Below are 22,211 nucleotides of genomic sequence, written 5' to 3' on the forward strand. Positions count from 1 at the left end.
ATATCAATGTCAATTTCCTGGTTTTGAGTGTGTGATAGTTACATAGTGTATTACCATTGGGGAAAACTGGGTGAAGGGTGACTGAAACCTCTCTATTTTGTTTTGCAACCTCCTGTGAATATATAGTTATTTTAAAATATAAAAAGTTAAATTTTTAAATGGGCCAAAGTCTTGAAGAAACACTTTAGTACACACACAAAACAAGATATCTAAGTAGCATGTAAGGACATGAAAAGAAGCAACATCATCGATCATCAGGAAAATGCAAATTAAAACTGCCGTGAGTAGCGCCCATGCCTCTGGCCCAACTGGGATTGATGGCCTGGCCTGCGGATGAAACACGGAGCCGCTGGAACTCTTTAACCTACCTGGCAAGCGTGTCAAATGACGCGACTACTTTAGAAAACAGTTTAGCAGTTTCTTACAGAGTTAAATGCACGCCTATTCCCTGACCCAGGAACTCTACTCACAAGTATATATACCCAAGAGAAATGAAAACATGTATCTGCAAAAAAGAATTGTACAAAAATGTTTGTTTGGCCCTGGCTGGTGTGGCTCAGTGGACTGAGTGCCGGCCTACAAACCAGAGTCATCACTTCGATTCCCAGTCAGGGCACGTGCCTCGGTTGTAGGCCAGGTCGTGAGAAGCGACCAGACATTGATGTTTCTTTCCCTCTCTTTCTCCCTCCCTGCCCCTCCCTAAAAATAAACAAATAAATAATCTTTAAAAAATGTTTGTTTGGCTATTCATAACAGACCAAAACTGGAAACAATCTAAATGTACACCAAGGGACAATGGATAGAAAAAAAATGTGGTATATTCATGCAATGAAATACTACTCAGCAATTAAAAAAAGGAATAAATCCTTAACAAGATGGATAAATCTCAGAACTGTCCTGTTGTGTGACAGAAGCCATATGCAGGAGAATGTGTATTGTATGGTGTCATTTATATAAAATTATAGAACAGATATAATTAAGATCTGGCGCCCTGGCTGGTACAGCTCAGTGGATTGAGTGCTGGCCTACAAACCAGAGTAATGGCTTCGATTCCCAGTCAGGGCACATGCCTGGGTTTTAGACCAGGTCGTGAGAAGCAACCACACATTAATGTTTCTCTCCCTCTCTTTCTCCCTCCCTTTCCCTCTCTCTAAAAATAAATAAATAAAATCTTCAAAAAAAATTAAGACCTATTGAAACAGTAGATGCCTTGAGCAGAAGGGGAGAAGACTAAGTTGGGTTGACGGGAAAGGGCATGGAAAACCCCCTGAAATGATCGCTGTGAACATTCTCTGTGTTCATTGGATAACCAGTGATATGGTGTATCTTTCACCCACCTCACCAAAACACACTGAAAGTCTGTACAATCGTGTGTATATAAACTATATCTCAATTTTAAAAATAAGACCAAGTTATGCTGAGTATGTTCCTAACCACAATTAAATTAAGCTAGGAATTAATAATACAAATATAACTGAAAAGTCCCCATGTACATGGAAATTAAAGAAATACATTTCTAAAACACCCATGAGTCAAAGAAATAATTACAATGGAAATTTGGTAATATTTGGAACTCGGTGATAATAAAATGCTAAACACTAGAACTTGTTGGATGCTGCTAAAACGCCGGAGGGAAATCTAACAGGCTTAAGTGCATATATTACCGAAAAGAAAAGGTTAAAAAAATCCATCTCCAGAATTTAGAGAAGAAATAACAAAGAAAATCCCAAAACAAGATTTAGAGTTTAATAATAAAAGAGAAGAAATTAATTTAATAAAAAACACACTAGATGATAAAGCTAAAAATTGTTTCTTTAAAAAGATAAACTAAGCTGATAACCCTTGGGTGAGACCAGTGAAGAACACGGAGAGAAGGAGCAAATAATCAGGGTAGGGAAGGACCGAGGGCTATCACTGCAGACCGTACCCACAGTCGGAAGGTCAATGGGAGATCGTGGGGACAGTTGTGTGCCAATGTAGTTTAAAGCTTAGAGGAAATGAATCACTTCCTATCAGCAAACAACTACTAAAACTGACACGGGAAGAAACAGGAACCCCCACTAGTCCTGTAATTGATGCAGTAACTAACTCTATAGTTTAAAACCCTCCCACAAAGGGAATATCCGGTGGCTTTACCAGGAAATTTAACTAAAACATTAGAAAAACTATTGCACACTGTATTAGGTTTCTATCGCCATGCGACAAATTACCACAAACTAGCAACTTAAAACAATCCCCATTTACCAGCTGGCCATCCCCTCGGGCCAGGAGGCAGGGCACAAGGAGCCTTCTGGCCTCCACTCGGGTTCCCGCAAGGCTGCGGTCCGATTGGATCTTCGCTGCGGGAAAATCTGCTCCTGGGCTCCTTTAGGTTGTCCACAGGATGCGTCTTCTTGTGGCTCTGGACCGAGGTCCCCGTTTTCCAGCTGCTCCCCAGAGTTCCCGGCCACGTGGCCCTCTCCACAGGTGGTTCACACATGTGTTTTGCTTCTCCAGCGCTGGCAGGGAAGTCTTTCTCTTCTGTGTGCGAGCAGAGAGTCCTACATGGAGAAACAATCATGGCAGTGACGTCCTCTGCAACTGTCTAGCTGTGCGGCCTTAGGCAAGTCCTACCTCCTCTCTGGGCCTCAGTGTCCTCACCTGTGAACTGGGCATAAACAATGCTGGCCTCTCAGGATGGAAGGTGGGTGGAGAGGCCGATTCAAGGGAAACCCTCAGAGATACACAAAGCTCAGCCTTTATTGTCAAGTCTAACCAGGGTTCCTCAGTCCTTCCAACTCCACTTAAGCCGGAAACACCTTCCTCCCCACCCAAGGCCACTCTTAGCAAACCATCCACCCTGACCAGACCCAGGCTCATTTGGTTCCTGACTCAGGATGCACACACGGCCTCCCACAGGGGCTCAGAGGAAGCCGAGTGCAGTGGGTGAAGAGGAGGGGATCCCAGCAGCTAGTCCCCCACTTCCAGCTATGGACCAGCGCTATTCTTTCCTTATTGGGAAAGAAGGCAGCTGCACCCAGATTCCAGAACCTCCTTCCAAACACTTTCCTAGGACTTGTGCAGGCAGGAAGTTGGCCTGAGGTTCTCCCTATTGCCCAAAGGATGCTATGCACCCCAGCACCATCAGGTGGCCCCAACCAATCAGCCACCACCCATGTCTCCACTTCTGGGGTTCCTGAGACAAAGTATTGTTGCAAAAGTGCAGGAGCCTGAAGCAGAAGGACCTCAGTAGAGAGAGTCCAGGCCAGCCTCCTTAAACTTTGGGAGACCACAGACCTCTTTAAGATCTGATGAAAACAGTGGCCCCTCTTCCCAGAAAAATGTCCCAGCACACACACTCAGTGTCCTCATCCAGCTTCAGGGCACCCTGAGACCCACCAGAGACTGGCCCCTGGGTCCTCTAGAATTTTCTGTAACTCAGTCTTGGAATCCCTGCCCTGATCTCAGCCACTGGCCTCCTTGTGTAGATAACAGACAAGTCCCACTGCCTCCACTCCCTGTGAGCAGACCCATCACCATGTTTGTCCTGTGGAATCTGGGTAAACTGCCCAAAAATGGAGCGGGAAAGGAAATTCACCAAAGAGCAGCTTGTTTCAAGGGAGGGGCTTACAGAAGTGGGAGGGACTTCGTGGCTTGGGGGAGTGTGGACTGACTGGTTGTCTAAGAGCCCAGACCTGGGTTGTTTCTTTTCCAAATCAAATAACTCCTTCTCCCAAGAGAAGTCATGACCCACCCCACTACCATCTGCATATCGGGGCACAGAGATGGGGGTGCACTGGAGGGATGAGCGGGAAAGGAGGCAGAGCTTGGGACCTAGGAGGGGCTCCCCCTCTTGGGACCCTGAGAGCCATTCTGTCTCCTTAAAGAGAAGACACTGAGCAGAGTGAAGAATTTTCTTGACACCTCAGGGTTATTTATTTACTCTGCAGTTGTTTACCGGGAGACAGCTGCGTGCGGGGCGCTGTTCTAGGCACTGGGGTACAACAGCGGCCTGGGAGACAGCCCTAGTCCCTGTCTTGCACCCCAGTGAGGAAGACACTCTGAGAATAACCACACCCATAATTAATAATTAAAAATTACAGGGATCCAGGAACATCGCGCTCTGGAAATATGCGAGGGGGTGGGAGTCTGAAGGACAGGAGAGGAGGAAAGAAAGGCTCCTTTGAGGAGGTGGTGTTTCAGCTGAGATCACAGGGGGGAGTAGGAGGCAGCAGGGAGGAGGCAAAGGGCGGCCAGAGCACTGGGGTGGAGGCACCACAGGTGTGAAGGTGAGAGTAGGTGAGAAGGGGTGGGGCTGGTGGAAGCCAGTGTGATGGCCTGGTGAACAGTGCCATCGGTCCGCACCTGTTCAGAGGGCCCCCAGGCTACTTCAGAGGTCAGGGAGCAGGCAGACACACTGCCACCTGCTCTTGGAAGAGATGGGCGTATCTTCCCTGCCAAAGCTCGGAGAGACACCAGCTCCTGTTGGAGTGCTCTCCAGTGTGGGTGCCTGGCAGCAGAACTCACCTGGCTAGAAGAACCATGTTCTGTCAGGTTCCTGCGATTCAGATCTGCCACAGAACCATAGGACACCCGTCCTGGGAAGCCCCCAAAGACCCTCCAGAGCAGGGGTTTCATCCTGGCTGCAAAATAGAATCACCCGGGACATTTGGAAAAATACCCGTGCTCAGACCCTATCACAGAGCAGTTCAACGAGAGTATCTAAGCGTGGGACTCTGTCACGGGCGCTTCATAAGGCTCCTCAATGATTCTGATGAGCGGTCCGGGGTGAGAGTCACTCTCCTAGTGCAATCTCTTTTTTTCTTTTTACGGATGAAATGGCTGAAGCCCTCTTACACAACTCCGTCTCTTAGAAATGCGCCCACACTCCATTCTTCATCCACTAAGAGTGAAAAAGGAGATGTGGTCACAAAGATCTCATGTTTGAAATACGATTGAACTCAGAGGAGAGTGGATCCCACTTTCTCTGGCTTGGTCCAGAAGAGCAGCATTGAAAAGGTGAACTTATGTGTTATTTAAAAGAAAATACTGTTACGGACAGCCTCATGCAAAAGAATGAAGTCGGACCCCTTTCTTACCCAGATTCAAAAATTAACTCAAGATGGATTGAAAACTTAAATGTAAGAGCTAAACCAATAAAAATTCTAAAAGAAAGCATTGGAATAATCTTCACGGCCTTGGGTTTAGCAAAATCTTAGGTATGACCCCAAAGGCACCAGTAAGGAAAGAAAGAATAGACTGAATAGACTTCATCAAAGTTACAAACTTCTGTGATGTATCATATATCTATCTGATGGTGTGTTATACCTGATATCTTACATATCTGACATACCTGATAAGGGTCTTGTGTTCAGAATATGGAAAGAGCTCTTGCAACTCAGGGATAAAAGGATAAATAACCCAATTTAAAAACGGGAAGAGCCCTGGCTGGGTGGTTCAGTTGGTTGGAGCGTCGTCCCACACACCAAAATGTTGTGGGTTCGATCCCTGGGTAGGGCACACACCTAGGTTGTGGGTTGGATCCCTGGGGCGCGTATGGAGGCAACTGAAGGATGTTTCTCTCTCACATCAATGTTCCTTTCTTACATCAGTGTTCCTTTCTCCCTCTCTCTCTCTCTCTAAAATTAATAAAACATATCCTCGGGTGAGGATTTTTTTAAATATGGGCAAGATGTTTGAATAGACATTTCTTGGAAGATTCTAAATGGCCAATAAACACATGAAAAGACTCAGTATCATTAGCCATCAGGGAAATGCAAATCAAAACCGTAATGAGGTATCACTTCACACTCACAAGGATGGGCAGAATCAAAAAAAAAAGGATGTGGTGAAGAGATGGAGAAATTGGAAGCTTCATACAATGCTGGTGGGAACGTAAAATGGCTCAGACACTTTGAAAAACAACTTGTCGGCTCCTGGAAATGTTAAACATAGAGTTATCCTATGACCCAGCAAGTCCAGTCCTAGGTGCATATCCAGGAGAAATGAAAGCACAGGCCCACATAAAAACTTGAATATGAATATTTACGTCAGCACTAGTCAGAACAGCCAGAACATGGAAATGACCCAAATATTCGTCAGTTAAGGAATGAAGAAGTGAAATGCGGTGCATGAACACGACGGAACATTATCCGACCATAAAAAGGAATGGAGGGCTGACAGATGCTACGACAGGGACGAATCCTGAAATCATGATGCTCAGTGAAAGAAGACAGTCACAAAAGACCACATGCTGGATGACTTCATGCACATGGAATGTCCAGAACAGGCAAAACCATACAGACAGAAGGTAGATAGTGCCCAGGGCTGGGAGGGGGAAGGGGGGAGGGGGTGACTGCTAACGGATATGGATTTCTTTTGGGGAAGATGAAAACATCCCACCATTGATTGTGGGTGATAGTTGCACAATTCTGCGAACATACTAAAAACCATCGGATTGAACAATTTAAATGAGTGAGCTAAGTGATATGTGAACCATACCGCAATAAAGCCGTTTTTAAACAGTTTACGCCCCACTTCCTCATTCTGGGTGGGATTGGGTTGTTGCTTTCTCCCATTCCATGTGTTTTATTCTTTTTCTCTGACGTATTTTCATCCCACTCCTCTATCTGGGTTACGTGTGTCCCTTATCTCTGATTTGGCGCACCAGGGCATGCTCGCTCTCTTTCCCCCACCACCCCGCTTCCTCTCTTATCTCTCCCCCACTTCATTTCTTTCTCTCCCCCCCCCAAAAAAAGAATTCTGGGAAAGTCCCAGAAGAGCTGCCTTTGCAGATTTGCTCGCGCAGACAGCTGATAAGTCACCAAGCAGCCCTACCCTCTCGAGCGGGCCAACTAAGCAGGGCAAGCAGTGACAACGGGGTCACCAGATCAAAGCAGGGAGACTGAGTCCCCCAAGAGTGGCAGCCTGCATTTTCCAAAGCTGGCTACAGCAGTATTTCTGATCCCACATGCTCTTCCAAATTCTTGACAATCTTCTTACAAAAGGTCGAGTCCAATTCCCCTCCCTTTGAATATTGCCCATCCTTGGGGGCTTTCTCCTAACGAACAGAACCCAGCGGAAGTGACGCCGTGTGACTCCTAACGCCAGGTTAGAAAGCCGATGCTGCTTCCATCAGGTCCTCTCGCCCTCCCCTCCCCTCCCTCTCCTCCTCCTTTTCCTTCTTCCTCTCTCTCTCTCTCTAACATTCATAAATACAATACGTTTAAAATCACATAACAAGGATTGCAGGCAAGGTCCACCAATGAATGCTAAAATTAGGAGGTGAAAGTTTAAGAAAAAACAGGATATAGCTTCAGAATATCTTCCTCAAAACACTTGTTAATCACTGTGGTGAAATGTGTTCATAAATTCCTTGATAGCCTCACTGTGGGAGGTGGGCCTTAATTTCCCTCCCCATGAGTGTGGCCCAGATTTAGAGTCTCATCTAACAAGCAGAGAATAAAAAGACAAAAATACTCACGGTAAACTGGAGAAATCCAGCAGGTACCACCTGAACCAAGTACTCGAGGTTATTAACATCACCAGTAATAAGACACATCGGCCACGTGTACCCTCTAGGATGCAGTGAAAAGGACACGTCACCTCTTTGGTATCCCCCCAAATTAATAACATCACTCTGATAGTGAGAGAGCATTGGGCTAATGCAAATTGCAGGAAATTCCACCAACTATCAGACCAGTACTCCGAAAAGGTATTAAAAATCATGAAGAAACAGAAAAGACTGGAGAACTGTTAGAGGTTGAGGGTAATAGGTAAATGTGAACATGGATGCCACGTGGTGTCCCGGACTGGATCCTGGAACAGAAAAAGAATATGAGCGGAAAAACTGGGGAAGATGCAAAACTTCTTGAGCATTGGGACAGAGTAATTCCACTCCCACGGGCTTAGTATCAAGACTTCAGCATGGACTTCTCGATGTGCTGCAGTCAGACACAGCGATCACAGTAACAGCTGCAACTATTAACGTACTTAATGCACGCCAGACACATTCACATACAACGTGTCATTTAATCCTCCCGGCAATGGTATCAACTCTGTTTCACAGGTGAGATGTGGAGCAAAGAGAAGTGCAGTCGTTTGGCCAAGGTCACCCTGCTAGCAACTGCAGGAGCCCAGAATTGAACTTGGGGAGTCTGGCTTCAGTACTCACACTCTGTAACTACCATGCCTGGTCTATGGAAATGCCTACTGACTTCACGCCTTCAGGAATGAGGAAGCTCCATTAAAAGAATGCTCCAAATAAAGTATCCAAACGAGAACCATAAAATACTGGAGGAAGAATGCTTGTTATAGATCATTCTTTCTGAAGCAGCTCAGCGTAGGCCCTCGTTTCCCGAGCTTCAGCCGTTCTCTAGCCACCTGCTTGATGTCCGCCATGGCTGACACGCCCTGCCTGGGCTGTTAGTCACTTAATATCTCTTAAATCAACTCAATTGTTTTTGCTTAAGTAAATTATTTAAAAAGGAAAGTGACCTCATGTCGTTATTGTAAGTGGAAAAGCAGGATCATTTACCTTAAGTAAATGGTAACCTAAAAATAAAGGCCATAGAAACAAAACAACGTCAATAAATTAGTTACATGTCGCTGCCTGCCAAAGGCTCTGAGCCTGAGTGAGCTGTTCTTTGCTAGAACGGGGAGATTTAGCAAACGTGAGAGAGATGTTCGTGAGAGACCTGCACCCAAAGGTAGTCAGAAGAATTTAAAAAAGAGAGAGAATAGAGTCTTATGTGCAATTTGGGATTTAGTGATAGAAACCCCATAGGAACAGTGGCTTAAACAAAGTAGCGATTTATTTTTTTCTCACAAAAAAGTCCAGAGGCAGGTGGGCTAGGGCTGGCATGACACCCCACAGTATTGTAAAGAGGCACTTTCTGGTTTGTGATGCCTTCGGGTGCAGACTACAAGGTTACGCCCAGGCCTACAATTGCTGCTCCCACATCGGCCATCGCGCCTGCTTTCCACAGAGCAGCAAGAAGAAAGGGGAAGAAAAGGGAACATCCCTTCTCTTTAAGAACACTTCCTCGTGTTGGCTTGCACCCCATTGGCTAGAATTTAGTCACACAGAGAGAGAGGGAAATGAAGTTCTTATGTTGGGCAGCCAAGTGCCTAACTTATAAAAAAAAAAGAAAAAAAACAGGAAATTATATCATTAGAGAAAAACAGGACAGATGAGAGGAATCTCTGTGAGTTTATGCTTCTCCACGTTGTACTGGCCTGCCTCTGGGATTGACCTTAGGTGGTCCAAGCCCAGACCTCTCCACCTGCCTCTGAAGTTGGTCTTGACCCCGCCGCTGCTCTGGACACCTTCCAAGCTGAGGAAAGCACTTCTCTCTCCCCACTGAAGTTACATGTTGTTATTGGGCCCCTTACAGCCTGTCCTGCTCCCTAAGCCCATGTCTGACAGGCCCCCCGAGCTATGGTCCAACGCAGCACTGTTACAGAGGAGGGGATGCAGCTTGGAGAGCGGTCAGATCTGGGTTTGCTTTCTGCCTCTGCCCTGCCCCAGCTGTGGTGGAGTCACTCATTTACTCTCTGAGACTCGTTGTCATTGACCCTGACACCTAGTGACAGAGGCAGGGGGTCCGGCTGTAGGCTGGAAGAATGTCTGGGCTGTAGGAACTCTGTCCCGATGGCTCAGGGAGTTTCACGTCTTAAAGGGAGGGCACGCCACATTTGACACAAAGACACACACAGAAGTCATTCTCAACGTGAAGATATCTACAAAAACTGTCAAGGACGGTCTTGACAACTACCAGCAAGTTGGAGATGGAAACCTCTCATATCAGAGGGCCTGAAATCATAATCTGAATTGGAGAGATGGGAAAGGACCAAGGGAGGAAGGTACAGGCAAGGATAACCTCAGACATGGGTCACAGATTCTGGGGTGACCACCTACCTAGATCACCAAGACAGGGTTAGGGGGCATCCCTCCAACTCAGGGCTGGGACCATGGGCTTTTAGAGGAAGAGGCAATCTGGGTGGCCCTGGCCTGGTGGCCCTCACGTTTTCATAATCGAAGACATCCTTTCATAAGCATCTCCCCAATGGACTTCTGCTTTAAGAGCCGCTTGCCAATTAAATTGTACACATTAAGAATTAATTCCTGTTTCCTGTATTTTTCACCTAAGATGCATGTCTGCTAGTCAGAGGGGCTGACGAGCATGGGCAAAACAGCAGGACCAAGCTGAGCTGGCAGACGCTGGACACTTGCCTCCTGCTTCAGGCTCCTGCTTGAGAAAAAGCCACCACTTCAGACAGGAGTTTAGAAAACACCAGAAAGAGCAGGTGATCCAGTCCCACTCTTGGCATGTTTTACCATCTTTGCTGGGGCTCCAGGCTCCTCCCAGGTTGGAAAGAGCTAGTGGGAAAACTGGGGCCCAGGAGGGGAAATGGCGTGGCCACGGCCACCCAGCTAAGGATGGAGAGATGGAGCTAGACCTGTGTCCCAGACCTCCTGACTGGGGGCCACCGCCCACCCCATATCTCCACACTCCTCATTGCTCAGTTCAAAACTCCAACCAACAGCCTGACAGCATAGTGTGGGAACCAGCTTGGCACAGTGGCAGGGAGGAAAGGGATCGGGCCCAGAGAAAGGGGATTAGAATCATCCACACCCAAGGATATAAAGCAGAAAGGACGCTTGGATCAGAAGGCCAAAGCTGTGCCAAAATGCCATAGGTCCTATAAATTAAGCAGCTAAACATGCCAGACTCGTTATAATTACCAGCACGCTGACAGCGTGTCTGAAGGCTGCAGTCTTTCTGACGGGTCTCATGACCCGTCAGGCTTGTTATATGATCTTGTGCAGGTGATAAGGGGAAGTATTGTTTTTCCCAAACACTGTCTAGATCAAGCTCAGGATCGGACCACCCAGAAAGCGGTTGCAACCTGTCACGCTTAATAGAAAAATAAATTGCAATGTTTTTATTCCCAGCCCCAATGAAATCACTGACTCCCTCATGTAAATTGTCTGGCTAGCCTGTGACACTGTCAGAGAAAGCAAGCGTGAGCTCAGTTTCCTTAGTAGCTGTGTGACCTTAGACAAGCCACTGCTCTCGGGGGTTCTCAGTTCCTCCTCCAGAAAGTAGTGCTGTTAGTTCCCGGATCAGTGTGCTGGAACTGCCACAACGCAGAACCACAGGCCCGGGGCTTACACAACAGAGATGTGTTTCTCTCAGGTCTAGAGGCTGGACGTCCAAGATCAAGGTGTCAACCAAGTTGGTTTCTTTTAAGAGCTGTGATATTTTTGCTTGTATCCATGTTGACTGTATGTGGCTTTCGTTCATTCATTTTAACTGTTATATGAATAAGTCACAATTTTTTTAAATTTCTCTTCTGTTTGTATCCCTTTTTTTTAATGTTACAAATGATCTTGCAAGAAGATTCTTGTGCTGGCAAGGCTCCCTCGCTCCTCTGCATGTAGACCTAGATGGAGGTGCCTGGGTCAGGGTGCAGGAGCATCTTCACTTCTACGGATATTGCCAAACTTTTCTCAAAAGTGGTTCTACCACCCTGGCCGGTGTGGCTCGGTTGACTGGAATATCATCCCATAACTTAAAGGTTGCAGGTTTGATTCCCAGTCAGGACACATACCTAGGTTGTGGGTTCAATCCCCAGTCCAGGAGCATACAGGAGATAACCAATCAATGTTTCTCTCTCACATAGATATTTCTTTCTTTCCCGTTCTCTCTCCTTCCTCTCTTTCTGAGAGCAACGAAAAAAAAATGTCCTTAGGTGAGGATTTAAAAAAAGTGGTTCCACCAATTTATCTCCCACCTGGAGGCATGTGGACTTGCCACATCTTTCCCGACACTTAGTATACACTACCGGACTTCTAAATTCTTGCCGTTCTAACGGGTATGAAATGGTGTCTCACTGGGATTTTAATTTGCATTTTTACTCATTAGCAGTGATATTGAGCATCTTTTCATGGCTTTATTTTAATGAGCTGAATCTTTAGGAACCACCCCCCAGTGAGATTTAAGGGGAAGTGCAGAACAGGCAGAATGTCAATCTTTACCCCGGCTCTCAGTAATTCAGAAACCCTTATACCCCCTGAATAAGAAATTCACAGCTACCTGAGTAATCTGAGGTTGTTGATCTCGTGAAGGCAGGAAGAGGAAAGTAACAGAGTAGAAGAGTCCTGTTTCAAGCCCGCCCATCCACCAAATGTTTGGGGTCCTGCGCAGCGCCCCTAGTGGTGACGTATGGTAATCACTGCTAAGCCCGTGGTGGATGGCGCCGGAGCCTACAGCTCTGCAGGAGCCTTCTAGAGACAATGTCAACGAGAGAAACGGTAAGATCAAGGGGTTCCTGCCGTCTTGAGCAGAAACCGCTGGAGAATTTGGTGTGGCCCATTCTAGCTCTACTGAAATATAAGACAGAACAGCACATAAATTATAAGTGCCAGCCCAATGGATTTTTCCCAAAGTGAATGTTTTCATGTAAGCACCGCCCAGCTCTAGAACAGAACATTACCCACACCCCCAAAGTTCCTCTCATCTCCCCTCCTAGTCACCATTCCCCCTCCTCTCCAAGGTAGGGTTCCATATATTTTTAAAAATATATTATTGAGGCTGTTGGAGGATATGAGTGTAGAGTTCACTGGATTTTCCCTTGCATCTCACTAGGGAAGGTACCTAAAATATTGAATCATCAAAATACCATATGAATGTTTAAATATTTGAGCACAAAAGCTCAAACTATAGCAAGGTCTCTGAGGTCCTGTCTACTTGGGGGGTCAGTGGGCGGAGTGGGGGTGGGGCCCTGGGTGGGGAGTGGCTCAGGGGAGCAACTGTTCACTCACTGGAAGGAAGGTATTCAGATGTTTTCATATCCAGCATGCGCTGACTGTGTGGAAAGCTGATTGTGAGCAGGGGTGCAAGTGAGAGAAGGAAACCCACTAAGAGGCATCCGCAGTGCTCACGGGGAGGTCGGTGGCTTGGCCTGGCTGTGGAGATAGAAAGAAATAAATGGGTTGTCAGTATATTTTAAGTATGACTTGGTGGGATTGGGTGAGGGGGTGGGAGTGAAGGAAGTGTGCCGGACCAAGCCCAGGTTTCCTGGGCAGGCACCTGGGCAGAGTCACGGGCCAATGTCATGGACCAAGAATGGCATCGCCCAGAGGAGGGGCAAGGGTTAGACTGAAAATCATGAGCCCTGTCTGGGACATGTTAAGTCTGAGATGCTTCTGAGCCCAGCATGCGGAAATGTCAAATAAAGAATTAAAAATAGGGTTTGGGAACTGAAAGAAAAGTCTGGATTGAAATGTAAACCCCGGAGTCAGTGGCCTGTGAAAGCTACATCAGACCATGAAAGTAAATGAGGTTCCTGAGGAGAGAGAGCCAAAAAGGGCCTAACCACTTATTATTAAACAGGCTTTGAATTTGTTAATGATATTGAGGCTATGTTTTTAGGTGTCCTGTTTTTTAGACAAATATACTGAAATGTTTACAATACAGTATGGGGCTTGCCTAAAAGTAAACCAAGGGAAGAATGACTATTCAGAATATTTAGGTCCTAAGTTGGTAATAGTTGCAGATGGGTGGTGAGCACCTAAGTGTTCGTTATACTATTCTTTCCATTTTTATACATGTTTGAAATTTGCTATACCAAAAAGGTTTAAAGAAAAACGGGGACCCAGCCCCGAGCCTTGGAGACCTCCAGCATCCAGCAGCAGAGGAGGAGGTGGGAAAGCCTGCAGAGGAAACAGGAGGAGGCCAAGGGGCAGAGAAGGGGGTTGGCCAGCACAGCGAGCGAGGGTCCCTGAAGCTAACCGGAGAGAGGGAGCAGGACGGCGGCTGGATCGTTAGGGACTCAGAGGGCAAGTCAGATGGATGCTTAATTGTGCCCCATGGATTTAGTGACACGAAGGCCGTTGGTGACCTCCACAAAGGCAGTGCCGAAAAAGCAGGTTCAGTGTCAGAAATCCGCCTGGAGTGACCTGGGAAGAAAGGAGATGAGATGAGAGCAGGAGGATGACAATGTGAGGGCACCTCTTCCAACAAGCTTGACTGTGAAGGTGTGCAGAAGGGCAAGGAGCTGCGAGAAGGTTCTCTTTGGAATGGGGGAGAGAGACGGAACAGACTGACACAAGAGAAAGGGAGAAGTCAGATGGGGGCAGGGGGTGGGGGAGTGAACCAATGCATTGCCGAGAGCAGCACAAGGCCACAGACTTGAAAATCGCCACCAGCATGTACCTCTCTGCATGGTGCCCCGCGCATCCAAAGCCATGTCTTCAGCCAATTAGCCTGGCTAATTGGAGCTTCAGACAGGCTCCTGCTCCATAGGCTGGAAAGACAGAGTGGTGATTTTTTAAATTTTTCTTTTTAATCCTCATGTAACAGACGTAGAGGTGGGGGCCTCTGGGGATGGGAGGGTGGGATGAGATTTGCAAAAACAACCCAGCTGATGAAAAGCAGAGTTTCTAGCTCCCAGGTCAGGGCTCCAGAGCCAAGGGCTGTGGGCCCAGGCATGAGGAGCTGGGGCATAGGGACTCAGGTGGTGGCAGGCAGGACACCGGGGCGAGAGCTCTGCCCAAGGCACATCAGTGACACCTTGGGCGCCCCCTCTTGGTGTCCGCATTGTTAACCGGCCACAGCTGGGTGGAAACAGGAAGTCTGCTCCTCTGAAGACAGTGGCCCTCTCAGGGCAGAGAGCTGTGAGAAGCACCTCGGCTGCCAGGGAAAACCAGAGGCCTGCCAAGCTCGGGCCATCGCTTAGACGTGCGCCAGGCCAGAACAGAACTTTGCTTCTACTGAGCCACAAGCAAAGGGCCAACGAAAACAATAGTGGGACCCCTGCCCTGGCCCCTCACTGCAGCCCACCCCTCTGCAGAGAGACTGTTCAAGTGACTCACTCCTCCCCTGGGAGCAGCCTGTGGAGGAAATGGCCAAGGAGTGCTCGGGAGGAACTCTGCATGGACGGACTTGGGGAAGGGCCTGGTCTCCAGGAAGGAAAAACAGAAGGATTGAAATCACATGGTTGGCAGCAATCCGGATCTCCAGGATGCCTGGCAAGCAGTGTGTAGGACAGTGACCTGGGATGTGAAGGGGCGCATGCTTGCCTGCTCTTGGGAGCAGTTTTCCGGCTACGGCTGGGGCACCACCTCCAGCCTGACAACAGGGGCAAAGACAGAGCTGGACCTCAATGGGCCTGTCTTCTTCTATAAGCACAGATCATGTGACCACCTCGCCAGGAGTGATTGGCCCCATCACATCCACAGGTGTGAGTAGCTGTGGAGAGAATCATTTAGATGTCACTTGCCCCAGGCTAGCATTTTTAAGGACTGTTATTTTGGACTTCTTACTAAAAGGAACACCTGAAGCCTCATTCTCCTCTGCATCAAACCCCATCTTTGCAGAAAATAACACATTCGGTAATGATCTGAACGAGCAAACTGCAGACATTCAAACCCATGCTCTCTATTACGAGAGCCCACCGAATCTCAGTCCCAGACCCTTAAGGGTTTTCTCTAAACACAGATTGCCGCCCCTCGGTGCTGGCACAGTCATGGGGGGAAGGACGCGCATGCTGGCATTGCAGGGCCCCCGGAAGCTCCCAGTGTCCAGGCCCTGGCTTGAGATGAGAGCCCCAGGGTGGGGCTCTGGTGCAGCAGAGCCCTGAGGCCAGAACTTAGGGCCCTGTCCCCCTGTACTAGGGTATGAGAGCTTTAGTGGGCACCGGGAGACAAACCTACAGTGCCTGGCACAGGCCCAGATACCCATTCACTTCTCCCTTGGTTCACGCATCCATTTATCCTGCTGTTCCACAGGTATCTGCCAACTGCCCTCTTACACCTGGCATGGGGCTGGCTGCAGTGAGGTTTCCGGTCACCGTCACACACGGAGATCAGCTCTTTTGCCTAGCCTCTCATTCACATACTTGTTGAACACTAACGACATGCCAAGCACTGTGCTGAGACCAAGGTAGCATGGCCCCACCATCGAGGAGGCCCCTCCTCTCTGCGGTGGGCTAACAATCTCCACCTTTTGAGAACAGACTGAGTGTTTGGAAATGGTTCGGTCTTCCTTCACATGCACTCATTCATCCCATAGGTATTTGCTGAGAGCCGGCCCTGCCGCAAGCCTGGGAATACAGATGTGAACAAGGCAGAAATGGCTCCTGCCCTCAGGCAGCTCCCGTTCTGCTGCGGGGAAAGAGATGGTGATAAATAACCTAGCCCCAGCAGGCTTAGTGGCTCCCACCAAGCAGCTGTTTAAAAAGGGGAGAGAGAATTTCTTCCATGGTGCTTGCTAGGGACACGGAGGAAGAAGCTCCCGTAATGGGCAGCAACTACTGAGCGAGGAAGTAACACCATGCAGGGATAAATGTCCGGGCCTAAAACAAGCAAAGAAGGATTGCAGAGTGTCGGGAGCAATTCGGGACTCTAGAGCAGCCTGGGAAGGTCCCCACCCCTGCAGAGAAGTGTTCTGGAATATTCTTGGATTACCTATAGGAGCATCCAAGGACAGGGTTTGAGACTCTCCCTAGATAAAAGTGGGATTAGTTGATTTTAAGATACCATCTAATGATACTTGTAGGTATAAAGTTCTTTAACTTTGTATGTAAAATAAAGTTTTTTAAAAGCCTTTTTTTATGTTCTCCTTGATTGCTTGAAAACTTCCTGAATGCAAAAACCACATGCATTTTTCCTTCTTTCTGTCCTCCCTGCTGCCTGCCAAAATCCAGAAAGGTGTGCGTTTCTTCCTCAGTTCGTGCACCCATCCATTCTGCCACTCTGCAGGCATGTGCCAACCGCCCTCTGGTGCCCGCTGCCTGGCTGGGCCCCGGGGCAGACTCAGAGGGCGTGAGACCACCGCCCTTGCCCACACTGGCTCCTGAGGCCTGAGGAAACAAAAACTTAAATGACAACAGTTGTGGCAAAACGTGCGAAAAGGACCCCAGCACTGTCCCAGTCACTGGGCGGTCACCGGGCACTTCCTGCCCTGGCCTCGGCTGCTGCCTCACTCCCCTCAGGTCTCACTGAATGCCGTTGTCCCGGAGCCCCGCCCTGCCCTCGCCCCCATCATGCCCAGTCCCCTGACCCTGCTTTAGGTTCCTTCATGGTACGTATTACCACCTGATCTTACATTTTTTGGTTGTCTTGCCAAAAAATGTCAGTTCTGTGAAGGCAGAGACCTTGTCCTCCTCACTTTGGAGTTCTCAGCTCTTATTACAGGGCTTGGCGCTAAATATTTGTTGAGAGAAGGGATGGAGGGAAAATGCTGTGACTCACCAACTCTGGCAGATCCGAGCAGGGTCTCCAGGTGGAGGTGGCCTAGGGCTTGTAGGAATTCCCTGGGTGGGGAAGACAGGACCAGGCAGTCCCTGGGGGGTGGGGTGGAGGAAGGCTTACTGGCAAGGAACTACTTGATCTGGCAGCTTTCGGACAGGGGCAGCAGAGCAGGGAGGCAAGTCCCAGGATTCCAGAGGGTTCCCAAGCACAGAGGTGCAGCCTAGGCACAGGTGCAGTCTGGGAAGCTTCACGGAAGAGGCGCGCCCTGTGCAGGCCCCCAGGCCACACCAGAGAGAGGCGAGCGGGGCTGGCTCATCGGGGCCCTGGTGCCTCTGCAGGAGCAGAGTGAGAGGAAGGGGGAAAGAGAGGGGAGGTGTCCTCAGCAGCTGACAGCCACCTGTTCCTTCACCTCTGCCTCCCAGATAAACACACTACAGGTGGACTTGGGTAGGCTAAGTATCTAGCCAGGAAATGCTTGTGTAGACAGGGCCATAGCTCCCACTGTCCCCTACGCCTGCCTGGGGTGGCCTTGAGTGTTCTCTGCCCACCCTCCCACCCCAGCCACCCCTGGTGCCACCTCAAGGTCAGGGACTTGCTCCAGACACAACCCAGCCCCCAACCTGCTCTGGGGCCTCCTTGGGTCTGTCCCCAGGCCAGGCCCTGCTCCCCAGCCCCAGCTTGGCAGGGGCCTGGGGTTTGGGTCTCTCGGGCCAGGCAGTGCCTGGGGAAAAGGGGACACAGGGCCTGGGTCTCCTCCTGACTTATGTAGGTCCCCGTGGCTCTGCTGCCCTCTCCTTCCCTCTTCCCACCCGCACCCAGGAGAGGAGGGCGAGACGCGCCCAACACAGAGGCTCCCCCTCGGAGCCCACCAACAAGCCAACACCAGGCTCGAGGCCCTGAGGAGGGACGCAAAGTCTCTGAAAATTAGCAAGTCCACCCCCCCGCCGCCCCACCGTCCTACTTTTGGGCGTTGGGGAGACACATTATATTTATATAGCACTGCTCTTTATAGCTCTAAAGTCAGTTTTTGGTGCAAAAACATAAAATGTATTATGTATGACTTGGTATCACATTTGATATATTTAGATAATTTTTCAGAAGAGAAAACCAACAAAACCTCTCTGGGGGGAAGGCATACTTTTCCCTCCCCTCACCCCCAATTTTCAAGTTATTTTCAGTGCCTCCCTGGCTCTCCTTTGCAGGGGACCAGGTGGAGCCCCACCCCCACCCCAGGAGCCCGCCTCTGGGGAGAGGCGTGTGTGCAGTTCGTCCGGTGCACACGCCCCACCCAGGGGTGTCAAATTGATTAACTTCATCATGGTGGGGAGCTCCCTGATGTTTTTCTTTGCAATGTCTCCGCTCTAAATGATCGTGACCCAAGGCAATTTACAGTTACTTCCATTTTTTTTAATGAAGTCTGATTTAATAGTCGGAATGGTTAATGGCCTCGGCTGTCACACATAATAAAACAGAGCCTAATTTTATTTTAAAAAGGCCCTTTTGGTATGAACAGAAGCAGCAACTCGATTGCACTGTGAGACGGCTTTGGTGCGCGCTAAGATGGCTGCCCGAGGGCGCCAGACACTCTCTCCCTGGCTCACCATGCCCCTCCCTCCTCCTCTCTCCCCCATATGGCCATCCTGCCAGCTTTCTCAGGACGCCCCAGCCGTGTCCTCGTCTCCCCGGGATTTTCACACCCTCCCATAATTATAGCCTTGCAGGCCCTCCCATGGAAGTAAATGGCCTGACACCCATTTTGCACCTGGGAAAACTGAGGCTGGCCCGCCTGACTTGCTCAGAGCCCCAGGGTGGTGAGTCAGGGCCTCTGGTAGGCACAGTTGCCGGCTCCAACTACCAACACTCCCCACCCAGCCCGATACCTAGCATGTGCTCCTTCCCTGCGGCAGAGTGGCGCCCCGTGAACCTAGCCAGCTGTTCTGTCCTCTCAGAACCATTGTGCTTGACCACTGAATCCAACGTCCATGGGGAAACTGAGGCAAAAAGAAGGGATTCTCCAAGAGCTCAGAGCTTATTCAAAGGGATCTGAGGTGAGAGGCTGGTCAGTGAGCAGATAACACTTGCTTCCTATGAAACACAAAAGCAGGGTCTGCCCTTTGGGAGAGCGGGGGACCCGCCAAAGTCTGTGGGGCTGCCCCTCCGCCACACCCTCACTCACCTGCTCTCCCCACCTGCCCACCTGGGCAGCCTCCATTCAGGGCCCTGCCTACCCCGTGGTGTCCCAGCCCTCCCTGAGAAAGCCCAGCCCAGAGCCTCAGGCGATTGTTACCAGTCAGCCAAGGCAAAGGTCACGGGAAAGGCCTGAGCACGTGGGGCTCCCCAGTGAATGTGGCCTATGTAACACCCACCACCAGAATGCTGGTGCCACTGAAAAGGGACAGTGAAGAGAACAACAGACTTGGTGTCATGAGGCCACAGGCTGGTTGGCCACCAACAAGCCCTGTGATCTTGGGCACACGTTCCCCTCTCTGAGTCCCAGCTTTCCCTCTGTAAAACATGCCCCTGCTCCTCATGCCTCATCGGGCTACTGTGAGGGACGCTGGACCAAAAGCTCTAGGGATCTCACCATCGGAGCGTGCCAACTCTAGAGAGTGATGTGTTCCCACACAGCCTCGGCTGTGGGGTCATCTTGTTCGTGCCTGGGCCTTCAGTGGGAGCTTCGCCGAGGGTAGAAGATGATGCAGGTGGGCCCACAGCTCCAGCCTGGAGCGAGACCAGGTTTCTGTGGAAGAAAGGGGTGCTTTGGCCTAGCCAAGGCATGCACCCTCCAATCTTGGGAAATGGGGCCTGTCTGGACACTCTCCCCCTTTGCCATGTTGCCTATTTGAAGGGCTGGTACTTGAAAGGAGGCTGAGGAAAAGCATGTGGGCTCTTGTCCAGTGTCTTCAGCTGGAGGAGTGGGTGGCTAGGGAAGGCGTCGGGCAGGACTGCGGCTGTTCCCCTGGGCTTGGCTGGGCAGAGGGCCTGGAGGCTGGTGCCAGAACTTACAGATCGTCTCTGGGACAGAGCCCTGGGCAGGTCCATCTGGCTTCTCTAATAAGGTCAAGGGGACCAGAAGGATGGGAAGCCCTTGTAGAGGGTACAGGGAAAGATGCGCCTAGAGTCAATCAGACCCGCTTCCAGCCTGCCCAGCTTCCAAAATAGGTGATTTGGACACTGTCCCTGTTTATAAGGAACAGCCAGCAATCAGGACATGGCAGGTGTGGGCAGGCCTCACAGGGTCATCCTCACCCAGCACATGCAGAGTCTGTAAGAGGCAGAAATCCCTAGTGGCCTGGGGGACAGACACAGAACACAACAGGGAAAGTCGGGAGGTACCAGGGAAGGCCGTGACACAGGCTCTGCTGGAAAAAAATTAAAATAAGCCTTTGCAAAAAGAAGGCTTGATGACTCTCAGTGTGGCCACAAGTTCCAAGTGGACACAGGGACACATTCTCCCCAGGGACACAAGAAGGAAACATGTAGCCCTGACTGCCTCTGGCCACCCTCTGGTAACTCTAAGTACATAAAGGAACCTTGGGATGAATGCAGCATCTCCCTCAGTTCCCTCTCGCCTGGCTCAGGCCTCATTAAATGTACCCTCCATTTCCTTGGCTCTCCTTCCCTCTGTCATGCTTCCCTAGCAACAGCCCAATGCTGGTGAAATCAAGAGTCCATCCTCTCTGCTCCCACACGTAAGCAAGGGAAAGGAGCTGGAGAAAAGCACACAACTTCCGTATCAGTGTGGCCTCAGTGAGTGTGGGTCAATGCTGCAGCAACAAACAACCCCCAGCTCTCAGGGCCTTACACTTCCAAGGCTCATTTTTCACTTACAGTGAACGGCCAGTGCTCCACTGCAAGTCGGTGCGTTGCTCTGCGCCACAGCGTCTTCCCCGCGGCATCCACGTCGATGGAACCGCACGGCCAGTCTCGGGAGAGAGAGAAAAGAGGGCATGGTGAACACCCCTCGTCTCGTACAGCTTCTGCTTCAAAGTGGCACACATCACTTCCTTCCTATTTTGCGGATCAGCACAAGTCTTATGGCCAAGCCTGATGTCATTAGGGCTGGAAAATAGAGTTCTCCCCAGGGGAGAGAGGGAGGGAGCTGGTGAATGTTTGCACAAAACAATACAGCCCACCAAACAAGCTCCCAGTCCCACTCAAGAGGCATATCCCTCACCTGGAATGGCTCTTGATGGCCCCCAGCAAGTCTCCACGTGCCTAGTCTAACTCACCACACTGCCAGGTCACTATGTTGTGCCTTGGCCATCTTCTCAAATACCCAGCACCTCCGCCTTCCTTCCACCCTAGCTAACTAATGACTGTTCTTATTTCATGGGGGACACACGGACAACCAGAAGGGAATTTTCAGATGCTTTCACCACCAACGCGGCCAACTCAGCTGCACCCGAGCACGTGTTCTCTGCCTCCGCTCCTCTCCCCGTGCCTGGACTCCGCATGCAGCTATCCCAAGACCCTACCATTTGTGCCCTGGATTTGTCCCCTTCATCTACTCCTGGATGTCACCTCTGTCTTCTTTCTCTGCAGGATTTTCTCTCCTTCGAATCAAATCTACTGCCTCATCTCCCATCTTTGAAAACACTCATGTGATTCCATATCCCTCCCCAGCTCCCACCTCATTTCTCTGCTCCTGTTTATGGCAAAACTCCTCCAAAAATGTTGTCTCTATACTCTGTCTCCAGTTCCTCAACTTGTCTTCTCTCTTGGCCCACTCCACTCAGGATTTTTGTCCACCACCCACTGGAACTGATCTTGCAAGGCACCAATGACCTCCACGTTGTTAATCCAACAGCTAATCCATTCTCACCATTCTTACCCACCAGTGGCATTTGACACAGAGTCACTCTGTCCTCCCTAACACTTGGTCTCAGGGACAACATTACCCCTTTGTTCTCTTCTTTCACTGGTCATTCTCACTCTTTACTAGTTTCAGCTCGTCTTTCTGACCCTCAAA

General features: G+C 49.6%; 1 protein-coding gene across 3 annotated transcripts; it reads right to left on the reverse strand.

The window, feature by feature from the left end:
- Positions 1-1,969: 1,969 nt before the first annotated feature.
- Positions 1,970-21,203, reverse strand: LOC123478718 (uncharacterized). Of its 3 annotated transcripts, XM_053913070.1 has the most exons (6): positions 21,071-21,192; positions 19,824-19,979; positions 17,240-17,331; positions 12,809-12,952; positions 12,081-12,271; positions 1,970-2,540 (listed from the first exon to the last, which is right to left on the reverse strand). In XM_053913070.1, exons 1-6 carry the CDS (start codon positions 21,136-21,138, stop codon positions 2,472-2,474), a joined length of 720 nt encoding a protein of 239 aa, XP_053769045.1. In that variant the 5' UTR covers positions 21,139-21,192; the 3' UTR covers positions 1,970-2,471. The 3 variants fall into 3 exon arrangements, 1 of the variants encoding a protein (XP_053769045.1); XR_008425352.1 differs by lacking the exons at positions 1,970-2,540; positions 19,824-19,979 and adding an exon at positions 10,723-11,706 and having other exon boundaries at positions 21,071-21,198; XR_008425351.1 differs by lacking the exons at positions 1,970-2,540; positions 17,240-17,331; positions 19,824-19,979 and adding an exon at positions 10,723-11,706 and having other exon boundaries at positions 21,071-21,203.
- Between the last annotated feature and the right edge of the window lie 1,008 nt (positions 21,204-22,211).

This window comes from Desmodus rotundus, chromosome 10 (assembly GCF_022682495.2).
Source record: "Desmodus rotundus isolate HL8 chromosome 10, HLdesRot8A.1, whole genome shotgun sequence".
Lineage (NCBI taxonomy): Eukaryota > Metazoa > Chordata > Mammalia > Chiroptera > Phyllostomidae > Desmodus > Desmodus rotundus.

Bases quoted from the DNA above. Each gene is read 5' to 3' on its own strand.
- LOC123478718 (XM_053913070.1), bottom strand. From the start codon at position 21,138: ATGCCGCGGGGAAGACGCTGTGGCGCAGAGCAACGCACCGACTTGCAG. The intron at 19,980-21,070 runs GTAAGTGAAAAA...TTTCTTCCACAG, and splicing joins TGGAGCACTGGCCGTTCACT to AAACCTGGTCTCGCTCCAGG. The intron at 17,332-19,823 runs GTGAGATCCCTA...CCCACCCCCCAG, and splicing joins AGAGTTGGCACGCTCCGATG to GGACTGCCTGGTCCTGTCTT.